Raw genomic sequence first — 18646 nt, 5'->3', positions numbered from 1 at the left:
TGAGCAAGAATGAGCAGAGACCAGATCCTTGCAGTTGATGACTCTTAGCCTCCCTCCTACTTGATTTTAACACCTTAATTAGGTATCGTTCAGCCACATAATTTTGCTGGCACCTGGCTCATATTTCTTCATCTTTTTTCAAGAATTTTATGGCAGATCCTGCCAGACACTTTGCTATTATTCAGATAAATCACGTGCCTCGTATTTCCCTATTCTGTTTCTGTAGTGGTCCTTTCACAGAAGGGAATGGGATTAACCTGACAGCATATATTTTGTGATCCATGGAATGGATAAACTATCCATATAAATGATCAGGAATGGGCAGAAGTGTCTCGTTGAATGTCACAGATACCCTTATACTGAGAAGATGTTCCAATATGGGGACAACTCCTAAATGAGGTAGTATTATAGTGTGGGAGATTTGGATAGGCTGGAGAGAGAGAGGCAAAGTCATTCTTCAAAGTCTTCTGCCACTGTTTGTTTTGTGCTATGAACTTTCAAATAAACTCTCCACTCTTGAAACAGGTAGAAGTTTTTGATATGAGATAACTGTTTTATTAAAGATTTTAAATGAACTAACTCATGATAGCCCCTTGAAATGAATCAGAAACAGAAGGTGGAAATTCCTCAGTGAAGATGTGGCACACTGTACTCAATCTGAAGAGTACTGCACACAGGGCGCATACAAGAGGACAGAGAGATCCCAGTGGGAAGACACTTAATTAAGTTCACTCTGCTCCACATAGTGTTAGCCACATAATGCAAGATATTTTAGTCCCATGGCTTCTACTACCTAGTGCTAGGCAAAGCTTCATACACAGATCAAATAGTTACTAAAGGAGAGACTCTCCATATCTGTCTCAAAGTCTGTTTCATCTTTTAGACAAGATCTGTTTAACCAATAGAACATTAAAAGTCATTTCCAAGATGTATTGTGTGACTTACTAAGCAATCCTGTTTCTTTTCGCCTTTGACAATTTTCATCAGCTCCATCCCTCACAAAGGACCTTCATCTTTCAGAGAGCAGAAAGAATAGAGTTAGTCTTTCAGTTGTCATCATAGAGTAGAACTTGAGCAGAGAAAATGTAGAGCTGATAGTATGATTAAGTCTTGCTGAAATAGAAGTCATCCAATTCCTTGAAAGGACTTCGCTGGTCTAAGTTTCCAGCATGACTGTTCTCCCTGGCATCACTGTGATAGATGCCTTGACTTGTAATTACAAGACATGCCACCCGAGTGGAGTATGGATGATCAGTCTTTTTCCTATTTTTCTAGAAAGGATTGATCATTTATATTTATAGGGCTATCACCTGCTGGGATTTGAAAAGGTCAGTATTGATTATCTAAGTCATGCAGATGGTGTGCTTCTTTACTGTACATAAATACAGGTTCATTTTATGAGATCACTGTGATTTTTCAGGAAAAGGTAGTACTCATGTGAATCAAGCCACAGGTATTTCAATTAAAACATGCTTATATACACTCACAATTTTGAAATTGGCAGGTATAGACTTGAGATCATTTAATCCATGTCACCTAACACACACATAAAATCTACTTTACTGATGAAATCAAGCCCCCCTCCATAAATACCAGTAGATACAGCAGCAGTGCTTACATTAAACAGAAGCAGGAAGGGTGTTGGTCAAAATAAGAATAGGTCTATATGAGTAGATGATTTTGGAGTATTAGGTGAATAATTTTTCTCAGTATATATCACTTAAATTCTTCCTGATAAGCACATTCGTACTTTTGTAATTAAAAAATAATAATAATAAGCCTGTTTTGAAACCCTTGTGAATGGCACGCCACTTGCCTGGACTTGTTAGGATGGTCTTCCATGGTCTTTTAAGGCCCCAATTTGGATGCATAAATAAAGCCCACCTACAGCTCATCCCTCTGTTCATCTCTGTGTTAGATACTCACTATGGTGCTTTCTTTGTCTTTCCAACCCTTTGTGAACACTGTAGAGTTTTTGGCCACTTCAGCCTTCGCTCCGAATGGCAGTTGGTGAAAGTAGACTACAAGTCCATCTTCAGCCGGCGATGCGCCAAAGAGGACTATCAGACCTGGCACCTGCTCAACCAGGTAGCCACACTGGTAGGGAGTCCTGGCTTCTGGGGAAAGGTGTTACTGAAAGCCCTGTTTGGTCATCTCTGGGTCTTCTGATTTGGAGGAGAGTAGGAACCCACACAGCCAAGTCCATCGGGGGCAGATGATATTTTAGGGGCCATTTTCCCCCCTACAATCCTGATCTGTTCTTTGGGGTTACTTAGTATCTGAGGGGAAGGTGACACTTACAAAGTGGGATTTTTCACTAAATTCATGAAGAAATAAGCAGCTAAGATGATGTGCTGATTATTTACCTTCCGCTCTGGAGTGTGTGTTTCTCAAGTCAGCCTAAAACAAGGACTCTAGGGACATCAGGAGCGGGGTCACAGACAAAGGGTAAAGAGTTGGGGTGAGGGGCTCCAGCAGCAGCAGATGGTTGTTACTATCACAAGAACCTCTGTGTTCTTCACAGCCATTGGGTCTTTTGTTGGTGCCACTTTCTCCTCTTTTTCCCCTTGATGAGGAATAAGGGCTTGGGAATGGTCACTTGTCATATAGAGGTAGCTTGTTAGGCTGACTTCAGTTTTATTGCAAAGATGATATGAGAAATGTGCCAGAAGAATTGCTGCAGAAGTCATTGGGACAACGTGGATAACTGCCTGGTGGTCTGTGAGGATGATCCAAGTATTTGCATTCTCTGTGGATATTTAGAAATAATAGGACAAAGTAAATTTCACAGGTGAGGCTGAGCAGAAAGGTAGTGACAGGCCAGCCTCCCTTACTGCTCCTTCTGTGTGGTCTTTATGAGAACCCTTTATGTTCGAGGCTCCCGAATGCTTACGGGAAATGACATTGCTCTAGAGACCAAAAGAGAATGCTTCTTCTGGAAAAATTGATTCATTTCAGCTTGTTTGTGCTTTTATGCCTCTCTCACTCAGGATTTTCTTTTCAAGGGGGAACCCTGCGTCATGGGAGAAAGGAAGATATTCAAGAAACGCAAGCCAGGAGCTCAGTGCTCCCTGGGCCGAGACTCCTCAGGAACGGTGGTGTCAGAGCCCTGTGTCTGTGCGGACTGGGACTTTGAGTGGTGAGTCCCTCGGCATCTCCTCACCAATCCCAAACAGACATCTGCCTGCATGGGGATGAGAGTGAAGGTGAAGTTAATGGGAGGGGGGAAAGGGGGAGGAATGGCCTACATGTAGGAGGGGTATCTTCTGGTCTGCAGACCTGACTACTCCAGTTCCTGGGCCAGATGTGAAGATGTGTAAGTAGAAGGAGAACAGAAGGAAACATTTTCGTGGAAAGATCACTGCTAGGGGCATGAAGCTTGTATAGATGAAGATAGTCTAAAATGCCTGCAGTGTCACATTTACTTTCTACCTGGCAATTATAGGGCAATCAAAAACCATGATAACTAAATATGTCAATAACAGGATGATATTTTTGAGAGTTCTAGGATGTCAATGAGATTTGGTGGAGAGAAGTGTGTCTCCTGGGATTTCTCATCTTCACTTGGCAGGCACAGTGGAAAGTACCAGAGAAGTTGAGCTGGGCACTAATAGAACTCAGTTACTGCTTTGGACAGTTACTTCAGGCATGTTCACTTGTGCTCTTCCTTGCAAATTCTCTCATATTATCCTATTTTTTTCCCTCTAATGATAGCCACAAAGATCAATTCAGTTATTACCTAATGTAAGTCTTAACCAAAGACTCACAGATTTCCAAATATTTATCTCTAGGTTGGCCTCTCTGGCCTCAAGGATGGCACACTTGTGACCCTCTCTGTACACAGCATCCATCTCCCTGTAAATTGCTAGTAAGGATTTTAAGTTCAGTGTGGCCATTACAGACCCCTTTCTGAATCCCCAATAAGTAATTATCAACACTTTTTGAATGCCCTGAAGCTTGTTTTTCCAATAAAACGTACTTCATCCACTTGGTTCCTAAGTCAAAATTCCAGAAGAGTTTGGTTTTTCCCTCAACCTTGCCCTTAGGTCAAGATCATCTGCAAGTCTTTGTAAATCTCTGCCTCCAAAATATCAACAAATTCAAAGTAGCTCTACTGACTGCCACTGACAGACCTCCAGGAGTCTGCTGGCTCTCTCTCTCCTTTCTCCCTTTCACATTAAAATCTATCCTATGTGGCCTCCCTGGTGGTGCAGTGGGTTAAAGCACTGTACTAAGAAGCTGAAACCACTTCTGCATGAGTTCGATTCCCGCTTGGCCCGGAGGTAACCACATGGTGTGGCAGACCTCTCCTGACCCTCCCGCTGCTCCCTCAGCAGTATACTTCGTCGATCTGCCTGTTCTGCTCCCCACTCTGTCTCTAGTGAAGTCTTTCGCCACCCCTGAGTCTCTGGCTTGTACCCCAGTTCTAAAAAAAATCTATCCTACTCACAGAAAGCAGTTTACACTGTCACCTATCTTGAAGTCCAGTCCAGTCTTCCTCCCTCGTTGCCCCTATGTAGGGGGTTTGGCCTGCTACTTTTGTGCCTTTTCTTCCTCTTCTCCTCTCATTCACATCGTGTAGCCACACTAGCTTCTCCTTTACCTGCTTTGCCAGTTTTTTTCCTAGCAGAGGAAATAGCAAGTGCAAGGATTTCTTCCAAAGCTCAGCATGGCTAAAACCTCTGACTCACTCTTTTCTTTGCAAAAATATTAGTTCCCCGGAAATACCACCTGAGGCCTCTAAATCTCATTGACACTCTAGAACTCCCCAAAATATCACCCTGCTATTGATTGACGTATGGCATAATCATGGTTTTTGATTGTCCTATAATTGCCAGGTAGATATCTCAGCACCATCATGTTAGACTATCTTCATCTATGCATCTCCCCTGCCTGGTCCATAGTAAGTGTTTTGTATTTGTTCTGGGTTTCTGCATATTGTTCCATTCAGAAGAATCAGAAAGCTCTCCCGGTTCTGGGACTGGGTACATACCACCCTGATTCCAGGTAGATGGATACTTTATCTGCATCACATTCCAAAGCTGAACTTCAATTTAGATATTTGCCCCAACCATTCCAGGTTAGAAGACAAGACTCAGGGCATAGACACCGGTCTGCAAGCATGGAAGGGCAAGGCCAATGGCAGACTGGCATTGGAGCTGTCCTGGTGTTGAATAACATAAGTAAGTCCAGATGGGCACAGCACAGCTGCCCGTGCTCGGCAGCCTCAGCTCTTCACCCACATTATCCAGCCTGTTCCTTAAGGTTGTTCTGCTGAAAGCCATGTTTCATTTCCCCACTTTCTACTGGGGCTGTAACTAGCAACTGCAAGATGACCGGATCATTCTGACTGTTCCCTACCTCTTCTCATCCCTGAAATCATGCCTTTGGAAGCTTGAATTCAGTGAGGATCATTCAAATGGCATGTGCTAAATGAAATCTAAAGGTTGAACGCCAGATGTCAATCTTATGACTTTGACTTTGCTCACTCAGGCCTTTTCTCCTATGTCTTTCTGAGCTCTAGTATACTATCATTTTTGTTGGAAAGAAAGAATTATAACAAATATTTTTCTTGCAATAATTCCATTAACATTTACTAGTCTGGGAAAAAAAAAAAAAAACAAAAAAACCACTTAGCTCTAATTTCCACACCTTTTGTCCTTGACAAATTTTCTTATTTTCTGTGATTTCACTTTTTCATTTGTAAAGTAGAAGTAGGTAACATATATTTCATCGGTTCCTAGGGAGGCATAAATGAATTAATATACATCACCAGTGTGAGTGTGGTGTATACAGTAGATGTGCAACATATGGTAGATATTGCTGCTGCTGTTTTTAATCTTGCACCCCAGGGTTAAATAGTCCCTAAAGTATTTTCAGGAAATAAACCAGAGCTTAGACATCTAAACGAGTGCACTCATCAAAGTTGTACCTTTGGGTGTTATTCATTTATTTCAATTTATTTCAATTTTGGTAACATTGCTTAAAATGTTTCTGGTTCCTTCTTTGGAATCTGCTATCAGAATTCAGCTCACAATTAAGTTTGTGGGAAGGGCGGACCCTTGCAAGGTATTCTGTGGTTAGCACAATTGCATCGCTAGTGTGCTATCTTGCCCCAACACACTGTAATGTTAGCATTGTCACTGTGACACCTTAGTGAGAAGAAAATGAGCATATGGAGTGCAGATTAACTGGCCCAGGTCACATAAGAGAGAAGGAACTACAGCTCAATTACGAGTCTAGTTAATGCTCGTGTTCTCCCCCTGTGTTATGCCATTTCTCAAGAAACCAAACCAGACTTTATTTTACACTCACTATGTGTTTCAGAAGAAATAAGGTCCCCAAGTTTAATTAATCTAAAATTTAAATTAATCCTCAAATGACCTAGATTAACCCTACTGATGAGATTCAATATAGAATATTCCATTATTATTGGTGTTATATTTTTTATTTAAACTAATGTCTTTTATAACACTGTATATAATTCAGAGGTACAGGTGCATACCTCTCAAGCAATTCCAAATCAAGGGCTTTTGACCACTGACTATATTGGTGCTTGAATTATACTAGGTGTATGGGATGCTGTGGTATTCAAAGACACTTTATAGATTCTGAGAGGGATCTGTCTATCTATCTAGCTATCATCTATCGATACATCTATCATCTAGCTATATATCTATCATCTTTCGATCTATCATCTATCTATCTATCTTTCTATCTACCTATCTATCTATCTTTCTATTATCTATCATCTACCTGTCATTTCTTTTTTGTTTTCTATATTTATTTATAATATATTCATTATATCATCCTTCATTTTTATACAATGAAATGATATTTCTTAAAGTAAACTGTGTTTGAAGAAGCTGTCTACTACCCTTTGGCAAATAACCTTTCTGGAGCATTCTCTCCAAACTGCATACTTCAACAGCAAATGTATTTCCCTAAGAAGCTGGAGCAACAGCTAGAACTTTCTGTCTGTCTAAATCATACAATATCAAGAGCTGCAATGGAGGTTGAGCAGTGTAAGAGATTCTAATATACATTTAGCAAAAGGTGATAGGAAGTCCACAGCTTAGGGACACCAGTGATGTTTCTGTTAATGACATTAAATATTAGTGCAGGGTGTTTTCCTCTTTGGGGCTAAGCAGCTTTGGCGATTGATGTTCAAATTTATAATTATTGCTTCGCAGCTGAACAGAACTGCTAAAGATGGCCACCTAGCAAGGGATATTAAGTCATTTCTTTCCAAAGCTTAGGAAACACCCTTCTTCAAAGGTTACTAATATTTGTTAAATTTAGCAGAACATTCAAGAGATTTACCTTAACAAGCAGTCAGGGAATTTTTTAGAATTAGTGTAGACAAACAACAGCCCAAATATTTCTACAGATAAGCAATGCTTGGAAGTCAGATATTCATGACTGTGCTAGTAAATATTTAACTACTGGCTCCCTGGGAACAAACAAAAATTAAGCCCTGATTAGCAGCATTTGCTGGTTGCTGTAAATCTTCCCGCCATGTCTGATTTTCAGCTACCAGCTTGACGTCAGTGTACGCAGAAGTAGTCCAAGGTGGGAATAGTAGCCTGTGATATACATAGCTTGGTGTAAACAGCCTCAGGGGCATAGATAATATGGTGATATAGGGTAACAGTTAATATACAATGTAATACAAATTATTTTATATTATATATAGCAGTAATATGCTGTAAAATAATGAGATATTTACATTTTGAGTACATATTTCCTCATAAGTGTAACTTATTTAAATGAAATTAATATACTTTAATTTTTAATAATGGCTGTGTTAAACAACCATTTATTAACTTGCAAAGTTCCTGAAGTTTTAAGTTGGTTCTCAAGGGTTGTTTCATGCCAGCACATCACCTTATCTCCATGAATTCTCAGGCTGGGAGAGACCAATCTTTGATCAAGACTTGGCAAAAAAAGATTTATTTGCAGACTTGTCCCTTTCTCCTTTTTTTCCAATTTTATTTATGTGTGAGTTCCATCAAGGCTGGTCTTGGAGTCCACGTCCGCGTCATGATTGCAAGGATCCTAGCCCACACTCACCACACAAGCTGCGCACTTGGGATGCGTCCTCTAGTTCCCACTAGATTGTCTACTGCAGATTCACAGTCTCCCAGAAGAAATAGACCGAATGCAACAGAATAATTAGAGTGATGGTTTTAAAATGTACTTGGGATATCATCCTGCACTGAATAATTATTCAACACCTGCATTGTCCTGGGTCCTGTTCTAGACTCATATTGGTAAACAACAGCAAAGACATGCTGGTCTCTGCCCTTTGCAGCCTCAATCACTGTGGTGATTTCCACAGTGATTTTGTCTGTGGAGCCAGAGTTGGCTTCATCTCACCTACATATTGCAGAATGATGATGAGGGAACTACAAACACAGGAAAGTGTAGAAGGCTTGAGTCCAGGGAACAACATACAGGGACCAGCAAGGCTGAATGATTGGCCTGGAATATTCATTCTTGTGTCTGGTGTGGAGGAAAATGTAGAGAAAGTAGGATGGGGTCAAACTGGGGAGGTGATTTACATAATTTCTTGAATCATTTTTGGCTTAACTTTACTGTTAATGTTCTGCTCCATTCTTTTGTTGTATTTAAATATATGCCATACCTTTCTCTCCAAAGGCCCTTAAGGAGAGGTTTTGTTGTAGGGCGCATATGTATTATCATTCATAAATGTGGGATTCAACTTTTCTTCCTGGATCCCTTTCATCCATTTTCTATTAATATGCACGGATAATTTGACTTAACTTTCATTGGACTTTAATGAAGTCTTGGCTCAAAAAATCTGAGAGCAATAAAAGACAGAAAAGGCAGAATCTCAGAGAGCTCTTTCACTTGCTATTGTATGTTTCAGTAACACTCAGTGTTTCATTATTGAAATGTCCAGATTGTTCTGCTTAGTTTGTGGACTTCAAGACACCTCTGAAGGCTTAATTTATAAGCATGAATTATCCTGCCAAATGAAACCACTCTTCATGGCTGCTGCTTGGTTATAAAAACAATAATCCCATTTATGTCTACTTGATTTTTCTTTTTCTACCCTGCCATTTACTGATCAAACTCCAAGAAAGGATTCTTCTTGAAATCCAAGCACTTGGATTTCAGCTGTGAGGCTTTGTCCCCTACACTACTACTCTGTTACTTCATTTTGTAATGGGAAGGAAAGGAGAAGGGAATCCATCTTGGCTTTCCTTTTAGTATGCCTAGAATTTTATGGAAAAGGTAGTTGATTTTTGTTTTAGGGAAATGTGCCTATGTTATATGTAGTTGGCAAAAGTGAGAATGACTGTATTGTATATATGTGAATGCACATATATCTCAAATATTTACACATTTGAGATAATGTGCAAGAAAAAATTGTATGAATTAATCTTGAATAAGTGTATTGTTATCACAGAAATGTATCTTGGCTTTTAAAGTCATTTTATTGCCATTTACTTACGTCAGTAATTCAGCTATGACCCAAAATATGCTCATAAGCTTAGAGTATCCCCACATCCTTCCCAAGTTGGTGTACCTGCCACATTGTATAAACCCATATATCTTGCTTAACCTAGAGTCTTCTGTTAATAACACTCTATTCTATGGCCTGGATTCCAGATGACTTGGGGTTATATCTAAATTTCAGAATCCACTTTGTAGTATGTTTGCCCTCACTGGGCATATATAAATGAATGTGCTTTGTAGATGGCTCTAGGGTTGTGTGTGTATGTGCACATATGTGTCTCTGGAGTATCTTAGCACCTGTGCCTTTTAGCAAAATTCAGTATTTACTTTCTGGACAGTGACTATGGCTACGAGAGACATGGAGAGAGCCAGTGTGTCCCAGCATTCTGGTATAATCCAGCATCACCATCTAAGGACTGCAGCCTTGGTCAAAGCTACCTTAACAGCACTGGGTAAGTGAAACTCCACTTAATATTTTCCTGTTGCCCTAATCTGGGATCAGAGATGCAACATCCCGTTGCTTTTGATGCAATATGGAATGTTGGTAGAGTTTGTGGATAAGAAGTGACTTCTGCAGAGAGTTAAGAGTTATTTAACTGAGAGTGGGAATGTGAGATTATAATACCTTCAGCCATTTGTCATTGACAAACCATAGCTATTCTTGTGGTCAGGTCTTCTTTTCTGGAAAGAGATACAACCTTATTTTTCAGGCCCCAGAAGGATTGGGTTAGTATAAGTGGTACAAGCTACTGCTCCTGAAAGATGAACTGAAGCTCTGTAGACCGACACTGAGCATTTAGACTCAAAAATCTCATCCTAGGAACTCCTAAAATGAAGAAGTGAAATTGTGTTTGTGTTACTCTCTTGGCTCATTTACTAGTTCCTCTATCAGATGCTCATGGTTGAGGACAACTCTTTTCAAATTTAATATGTTATGAATTGTCTGAAGACCTTATTAAAATATAGTTTCTAATATAGCTTCTGGGACCTCCTTGATGGCCTAGGAGTTAAGACTCAGTGCTATCATCTTAACACCCTGAATTCAATCCCTGGTTGTTTGATAATCACCAATTATCTGTCCAGTTGAAATTGAAGAGTTGATGATATCAAATTTATTAGGATATGCCACCACTTAAAATATTTGTCGTAAATAAAAATGAATGAAATATATTGTAAATTACAAAGGCCAACAAGAAAATATAAGTTGATTCTAAACATTTGATTATCTAGACCAATACTCATACAAAGACTTATAACATGAGCCATGTATGTAATTTAAATTTTTCTAGTAACCATATTAAAAAGGTAAGAACAAAAATGTGGAATTTATTTTAATACTGTATTATACTTAATCCAATATGTCCAAATATGATTGTTTTAACATGACATACTAATCACATTTTAAGTGCTCAGAAGTCACATATGGAAAGTGTCTACCATAGTGGACAGTACAGCTCTAGACCTATTATGAGCTCGGCTGGCTATTTAAAGTGACACACACCTCAGGAAAAATTCTAATTTCATCTGTGGCATTACCGGAGACCATTGGCTTAACATCCTCCTGAGATCTGTGGATGGGCTGATAGCTCTGAAACTGGAGTACTGAGGAAAATATTGGTAGAGTGGAGGGCCCCCAGAAGAAGGCAACATGATGGGACTCTGGTTGATTAACTCTGAAAGGGTAAAGGAGACACATTGGCCTTGTCCCAGGAGGTCACGGGGTGTTGTGGGGAGGTTTTCCCATGTTACCTCCCTCTCTGAGGCTATTTCTCTCAGTGGGGTTGAATAAGAATTTCAAATGTGTGCTTTTAATGTGGCAGTTGTGTTGAATGGAAAATGAAATATTAGCAAGGAGAGAAAATACGCTATAAAATAATCTAGCGACTCCTGAGAAAGGATTATGAGGTGTTAGGGGATAGAATAGAATGATGTCCTGAGGGTGGAGAGAAGACAGGAAGAACCTTCCTCATTAATCAACTGCAAGTCTGATCTTCTGGCTGCTTTCCGAGAGCAGCCTCCAGGAAATTAAAACATGTCCCTCCCTCACAAACAGAAGCACCCACTTTTCTTGCTTTCTCAGCCCAGTGGGTTGGCCTCCCCGTCTCTTGTGTGTAAGTCAGACATTGATTTTTCTTGGCTGCTTCAGACACGGATCTGATCCGTGGCTCACCAGGTGGGATCAATAATAATGTTTAAAGAGCTGCTCGTCCCCCAGTGGAGGGCTGGCACTCCTTCCGCTTTGCTCAGCTCCTACATGGCTGTCTTCTGGACATTCAGTTGTTAGGCTGTATGAAATACATCTCGCTCTTGCTCCATTGTCTCTTCTGACACTCAAAACACGGCACAGATGCACCACTGACAACTGTCAACGCTCCTCAGGTACCGGCGGATCGTGTCCAACAACTGCACAGACGGGCTGAGGGAGAAGTACACGGCCAAGGCCCAGATGTGCCCCGGGAAAGCCCCTCGGGGCCTCCATGTGGTGACCACTGATGGGCGCCTGGTGGCCGAGCAGGGACACAACGCCACCTTCATCATCCTCATGGAGGAGGTAGGGGCTGGCCTGGTATCTTGTCCCTTTCACCCCACAGTATAGACCTAGGCTGTGTTGGGGACCCACTTGCTCTGCACAGATGCTGGTCTGGACACATTCCTTCACAGCACCCTTTAGGGTTTACTTGAAGGAATGTCGTCACCCTGAAGCCAATGCTGTAAAACTTTGCCAGAGGGGAATTCACAATGCCTATGGCTCTGGGAGACTCATTAGCTTACTTCTAATCCTTATCCCACTGCTTAGAAGACTTCCAAAGGGCCTAGGAAGTCGGAGTATAAGGGTGGAAGAGGATTATCAACAGTCTTTAAGTTTGGTAGTTGCTTTCCACCAGAGGGCTGGTTTGTTAGTTCACTTCTTATTGTTTTCTTTGGCCTGAGTATACTGTCAGACTGCACTCATTCAGTGCAGCCTGGAGATGGTTGTTGTAAGCCTTCTGCTCCCTCCAGGAAATGTTTCATCTCTTCCCCAACTAGGGAGGTTTTCACACACTCCTTGCAGAGGTGGTAGGGCAAGAAAGCTTGCCTGACTTACAAAGCCCTCTAAATTTATATGCAAATTGCTCTGTGCTCTTGAGATCTTGGAAAGAGACCAAAGGAGGTCAGAAATAATTTTTTTCCCCAAGTGTGAACACTTCAGAAACCTTTCCAGTTGGGCTCACATTGGCCAGGATGGCGAAGCTTCCTTATCCAGGGTTGACACATTCTTCAGCCTTCGCCCACACTGGACTCTGGCATTAAAGGACTTTGAGATACACAGGAGGTCATTATCACATTTCACTAGGGACTTTCCAGGACCAGCGCTATAAAAACCCTCTCTTGAGTGTATGTGAGAAGCCATGATCTTATCCATTTGAATTGCCTCCAGTTCATTTCCACCTTAATTTATATTCATAAACTCAAGGGTAGTTGATATTATGTAAGGTGCAAGGAGCACCTATCAATATTTTACTCACATCTGGTTGTCATAGGTGAAGACACAGACAGTGAAACTGTGTTCAATACACATTTTCCGGGCAGAAGGACCGGCTCATACTACTAAAATGATGTATTTCTCTAGATTTGCTTCTTTGTATATAAAGAGAGATATGGGTCTTGCTTTTTAAGCTTGAATCCTGGTTTTGTGAAATACAGTTTCAGTTGTATTTATTCAAAGTGTTGACCCAATAGTTGGGGTGGGGTACAGAAAGAAGTGGAGGTCAGGCCTTCCTTGGCAGCTTCCCCCTGAACCAGGGATCACGTCACCAGGCAGCACCCAGGCGGGCATATTAATCTTCCAAGAGACAGCCATCCTTGAGCTGGGATGCTCAGAAAATGTTTCAGGGGAGAAGAGGCACAGGGAGGTTTAGGAAGACCAAGATCAACAGCATGGATGTAACTTTGGCTGCTATGCAGTATTTAGCTGTCCAGTGGGAATAATTACCCTATCCATAGTTATTTTTAATTTGGTGTTATATAATGTATGCTTTGTGATTAATCAGCATAGTATTGGAACACAATAATAAATATGAAATAAAGGAACAATTATGATTGTGGCATGGTATTTGAGCATTGGTGCTGAAACCAGATCGGGTCCAAAAACTGGCTCTTTCACTATAGCTTTGAGACTTGATTAGCTTTTTTTTCCCCCCTACTTAATTTATTTTTGTCCCCATTTGTAAAAGGAGGACAGTAATACTTTTCTCCATTATATAGTTGTGAAAGGATTAATTGGTTGGAACTGAAAGGAAACTGTATGTGTTGGCTGTTATCATGATTGCTGGTATTATAATACCACCAACATGGGATAATTAAAACACATGTGTGAGGGAGCTGGGAACATCTGGGATTTCTGATTTCAGAGCATCACAGGGATCCTACCTCATCCACTGTCACCAGTGCTACCAACTCAGACTGCCCCAGGCTGGGCATCCACAGTGTATGCCCAGAATGCCCTGTGGCTCTCAGAGGAGACTCTGTGATGAGGGTATTTTGGCCCCTGCAGGAGACCATAGGCCTTCAGAGGGGGGCACTGGAGGCACATGGCAAAGGATCATATGGAAGTCAGGCTGAGCCCAGCAGGTGCATCTAGACCCTCTGTTATTCCCCATGCAGGGTGACCTCCAAAGAACAAACATCCAGCTTGACTTTGGGGATGGGATTGCAGTGTCCTACGCCAACTTCAGCCCCATCGAGGAGGGCATCAAGCATGTGTACAAGAGCGCGGGCATCTTTCAGGTGACAGCCTATGCGGAGAACAGCCTGGGCTCGGACACGGCGGTCCTCTTCCTGCATGTGGTCTGTAAGTAGCACGATCAGGTGCCCGCCCTCCTGCGCTCCCCGGTTGACTTGCTAACTTCTGCCTCCACTCCTGGGGACACAGAGCTGAGGCTGGCGTTTGTGTGACTGCTGCCCCTTGTGATGGCTCAGATGCAGAGCTGAGAAATGTGGTCATCTGATTGGGGGTTCTGTGGCACTGAAGGAGGTGGATGATTGTGGAAGTTTGGATTATATTACCATCAGACTTCTCCCCTTCAGTGCCCCTCTGTCCTGAGTAAGTGTGTACATACACACACTTTCAGGTAAAAAAAAAAAAATAACCTTTGCTTATGCAACACATGAAAATACAAAAAGAGGAAACCCATCTGTTTCAGTCTTGGGCTCATTTCTAGTTCCTGTGAGTGAAAGGCACAAAGAAGGATAAATCATTACCCCTGTTGGAATAACCAAAAGAGATTTCAAAAAATACATTTTTAGAATTTCCTAAATGATGAACAGAACACACAAAATAATTTAATGCTTGCATCTAAGTTCTCCAAAATGCATTTTTTTTTTTTTTTGGTCTTACAGTGCACTTCATTTCATTGCTCTTGGATATTGTTTGCACAAACCTAAACAACAGAAATTCGGAAATATTTTGTTTGTAGTAAATGCATTTTGTGTATTTGCTACCTTGAGACTTGATGTGGGAGAAATTGAAATATAATACTAAGATTGCAGACTGTTGGGTCAAGGGAATGAGGCTATGCATTGGTATTTGTTTCCTTTATTAGTGAGGCCCATGAGGCTGAGGCTTGTCTGATCCTTACATTCTCCACAATGGACTTGAGTAATAAGCCATCCATGGTAAAATTTATAAGTTTGGAAAGAATCTTAGTGAATACAAAGAACATCTTTCCATTAATTGGATGATGATAAAAAGACCACTCCATTATAATGTGCTGAATTAATCATAGATAAATTTGACTCTATAAACTATGCACACTTGTAATCCCAAGTGAAAGTAAGCTCACTAGTTCCCTAGCTCTCTTGTCATAGTAGAAGCACACAGACAATGGTGACAGGCTTGACAAGGGCAGTGTATGACTGCCCTTAGGGATTCACTGTGGGTCTGTGAATCCCTAACCAGGCCATATGAGCATGCACTGAACTTTGTCATTGCTGGTCTCCAAACTCTGATTTTAAAATGGTTTAATTAAAATACTGCCTGGCCTCACGAAGCTTTTCTAATGATGAATAGAAAAGACAAATGAAACACCCACATGTTCACGGATTTAGTCAGTAAGTATCTTTTGATTTTTTAAATACATCTCAGGCACTTTGCTAGGCAGTGGGGAGGCAATAATATAGATATCGTCTTCTTTTGCAGAGTTTATTTCAAGTGGGGTAAGTGAGTTGCGGATAGAAACAGGCCACCAATAAATGACTCACATTGTGGTAATGCATCAATTATAACCATGCTGAGCCAGAAGCACCAGGTCAGAAGCCCAGGTGACTGGTGTGTAGGCTGTTCATCAGTCCAGGATTTAGAGCCAAGGAAACCCATGTTTGAATTCTCATCAATCTTTGCTAAATGCCTGATACCATCAGTTTTATTAGTCTTTATAAACCTTCATTCCTCATCTTTAATAACTAGAGTATAGGGAGACTGTGAGATGAAATGGAGTATGTATGTTTGAGGGCTCCTCAGGGCTACCCCCATGCAGATATTCTATTGCCCTGGAAAGATTCACAGTATATCGTTGTACTTATGACCATGATTATTGCAGTGAAGGGCACAGGGTAGGGTCAGCAAAGGAGCAGGCCATGCATGGGGCCCGGTGCAGACCTCTCCTCAGTGGAGTCACATGGGGTTTGCTCAGTTTGACCAACCATGAGTTGCAATGCACGTGCAAAGGACTGTCTGCCAGATGTGCTCATTGGTCACTGACTGCCATGGCCTTGAAAAGCACAAACTCTTGGAGGAAAGCAGGTGTTCAGAATAAACCACCACGTTAGCAAAAGGCATCTAGCTGGAGTGAGCCACTCTGACCAGTTTACTGTCAACAGGAAACACTGCCAGACGCCAAGTTCCCAGATGCATCCAGAGCTGGCCACACACAAGGCTTGCTAGGGAGGCAGTTCAGGCCCATGCTAACATTTTCTGCATAGCGTGCACCATTCTGCATCACACCCGTGTTGGCACGTGTGTGTGGGACCTGTTAGTCATCACTCAGCGCTTCCATTCACTTTCTGCCAAGCACGTCTGCTACATTGGAAATTGAACACAGGAAAAAAAAAATCACTTTTTTCTTCTGTTCTGAGGACTCGTTCCTAATTCTGTCCAGGGTGGGCTTTGCCCACAGGACACAAAGACCAGTGCATCTTAGTGGCAAAAAAACACAACAGCAAGAAACAGATTTATACTGCGGGTATGTGCATGAAGGAGGAAATGTTCCTTGAAACTTTTATCGCCCTCATAATTCCCTCCAAATCAATCATGGCTGCATTTACCAGACAGTTATTATAGTGGAAACTGCTCTTGGCCTCACCTTGGGCCATTAGCTAACAAAAGTAGTTGTTAGCCGCCCATAATAACCAAACTCGTACAGATTATTCTATTTTGATCAAAAAGAGTACTATTTGACAGTGAGGATTTTAAGAGTTCACAATTTCACCTGAGTCCCATCAGCTCTCTTTTTCTTCTCCTTGATCCACGAAGTGTCTCTAGATTGAAGCCCAGAGATTGTGGCTCAGATGCTTTTGTCTTTCAGCTCCTTGCGTGGTTTTTACCCAAGCGTGCTTGTCTGCAGCTGGAATAAATATGATCATGTTTGGGGGTGCTCATCACTGGAATGACCCCTTTGGTGTTTGACTTGAGTCTAGGGAAACACAAGTCTCCTTTTATCTTCTTGAGCATCCATATACCTAACCATGTGAGGCTGGCTCAGCCAACGCCCCCGAGTGACAGAAAACTGAGAGGAATTTCCGGAGCCATGAGCCATAGCAACCTTACTGCCTGTCTGTGGAAAAAGTCAGGGTTCCCAGGGCTTGTCAGCAGGGTGGACTTCAGGTCATTTTTGCTGCAGAACAGGAACCATTATTTGGAGGGTTAAAAGGGGTCCTTTTCCATCAAAGGATGTGTGAGAGCTTAGTATCTGAACTTGGAGAAAGACTCTGAGGTGTTCATGTAAGAACGAAATTTCTCATCTCCCTTCTAGGATCTGGCCTTACCAGGTACCACTTCCCACAGGCTCGGTCCCGTCCACATTGATCAGTAAGAGCTAGCCACAAAGAGAGAGATAAGTCAGGAAGGTGCAGATAAGTAAATAAAGCAACTGAAGGTAGCCAATATCTTATCACATGTTAGGGTTTTTGTTTCAGTTTTTTACTCCCACCAACAATCACACCATACAAAAATACTTGAAAATGATTTCTTATTGAATATAATAAACCCTTCAGACAAATGTATCTCTGAGACAAGGTTGACTTTATTTCCTGCAAGAAATATTGAGGGGCCAGATGTCTGGGGTCAGGTTAGAGCTGGAGGTAGATGATAGATTTCAGGCTGTCGACGCAAGGGTGCTTGAACACTTACTTATTGTTCAGGAAAGTACAGTCTGCTCAAAGGTGAGCAGACCTGACTGGCCTCCTCACCCAAACACCTGTCCCTCTCCAAACATCACTCTCAGTACTCATTTAGCCCTGACACAGATGTGCCCAATGAGACCCAGAAGAAGCCAAGGTGTCTAGAGAGCCTCACTGATCTATAGAAGCAGGATTGTCTGGTGGCAGCAGGAGTGGGGGTAGAAATAGTGCCAGCCCATCAGTCACACGTCACTTCCGTGTGTTCTTACACCATACCAGCCAGGGCAAGTGGTGTCCCTTATTCCTAGGACAGGTAGGGCTGTGGCTGGATAAGGTAAAGGAAAAGCTCATTCAGCTAAATTATGAGAGTGAAATGAGAAGCATCTGTCTGTTTTCTTCCTTGAATTATTTCCCAGGTTTCTTTCCACAGATGCAATTGTGATGGCAGGGTGGCCTCAAAATCATCCACCCTTTAGAGGAACTCAAGGTCCCTAGGCTAAAGAGATGTCCTTGCTGCGGTGTGACCTTTAATCACTTACTCATCAAAACTATCTTAGTGGAAACCAAGAAAATGCGCTCTGACATAGTGTGAACAGATCATTAGAATAGTTTAATTGGATTTGGTTAAGTAGGAAGTACGTAAGGAAGGGAAAAGAGGAGGAAGAACAGAAGGAAATGGCAGAAACGGGGAAAGAAAGGAAGGGGAATTGAGTGGGGGAGGGGAAAGGAAATGGAAATAGAAGGTATGGGGTGGGGAGGAAGTCCCACCAGAAGCTGAAAAGCT

General features: G+C 41.8%; 1 protein-coding gene across 1 annotated transcript in view; it reads left to right on the top strand.

Moving 5' to 3' along the window:
• The window catches only part of SORCS3 (sortilin-related VPS10 domain containing receptor 3), a 503865-nt gene that overhangs the window by 461049 nt on the left and 24170 nt on the right, over positions 1–18646 (top strand). The window contains exons 15-19 of the mRNA XM_004680459.2: positions 1971–2088; positions 3006–3139; positions 9825–9938; positions 11866–12037; positions 14131–14317. Coding sequence (XP_004680516.1) covers positions 1971–2088; positions 3006–3139; positions 9825–9938; positions 11866–12037; positions 14131–14317 — 725 coding nt within the window. The remainder of the gene's footprint in view (positions 1–1970; positions 2089–3005; positions 3140–9824; positions 9939–11865; positions 12038–14130; positions 14318–18646) is intronic.

This window comes from Condylura cristata, unplaced genomic scaffold (assembly GCF_000260355.1).
Source record: "Condylura cristata isolate star-nosed mole 26May11 unplaced genomic scaffold, ConCri1.0 scaffold00011, whole genome shotgun sequence".
Taxonomy (NCBI): Eukaryota; Metazoa; Chordata; class Mammalia; order Eulipotyphla; family Talpidae; genus Condylura; species Condylura cristata.
The sequence above is the reverse complement of the archived record's forward strand: the minus strand, read 5'-3'. Positions and strand labels throughout refer to the sequence as shown.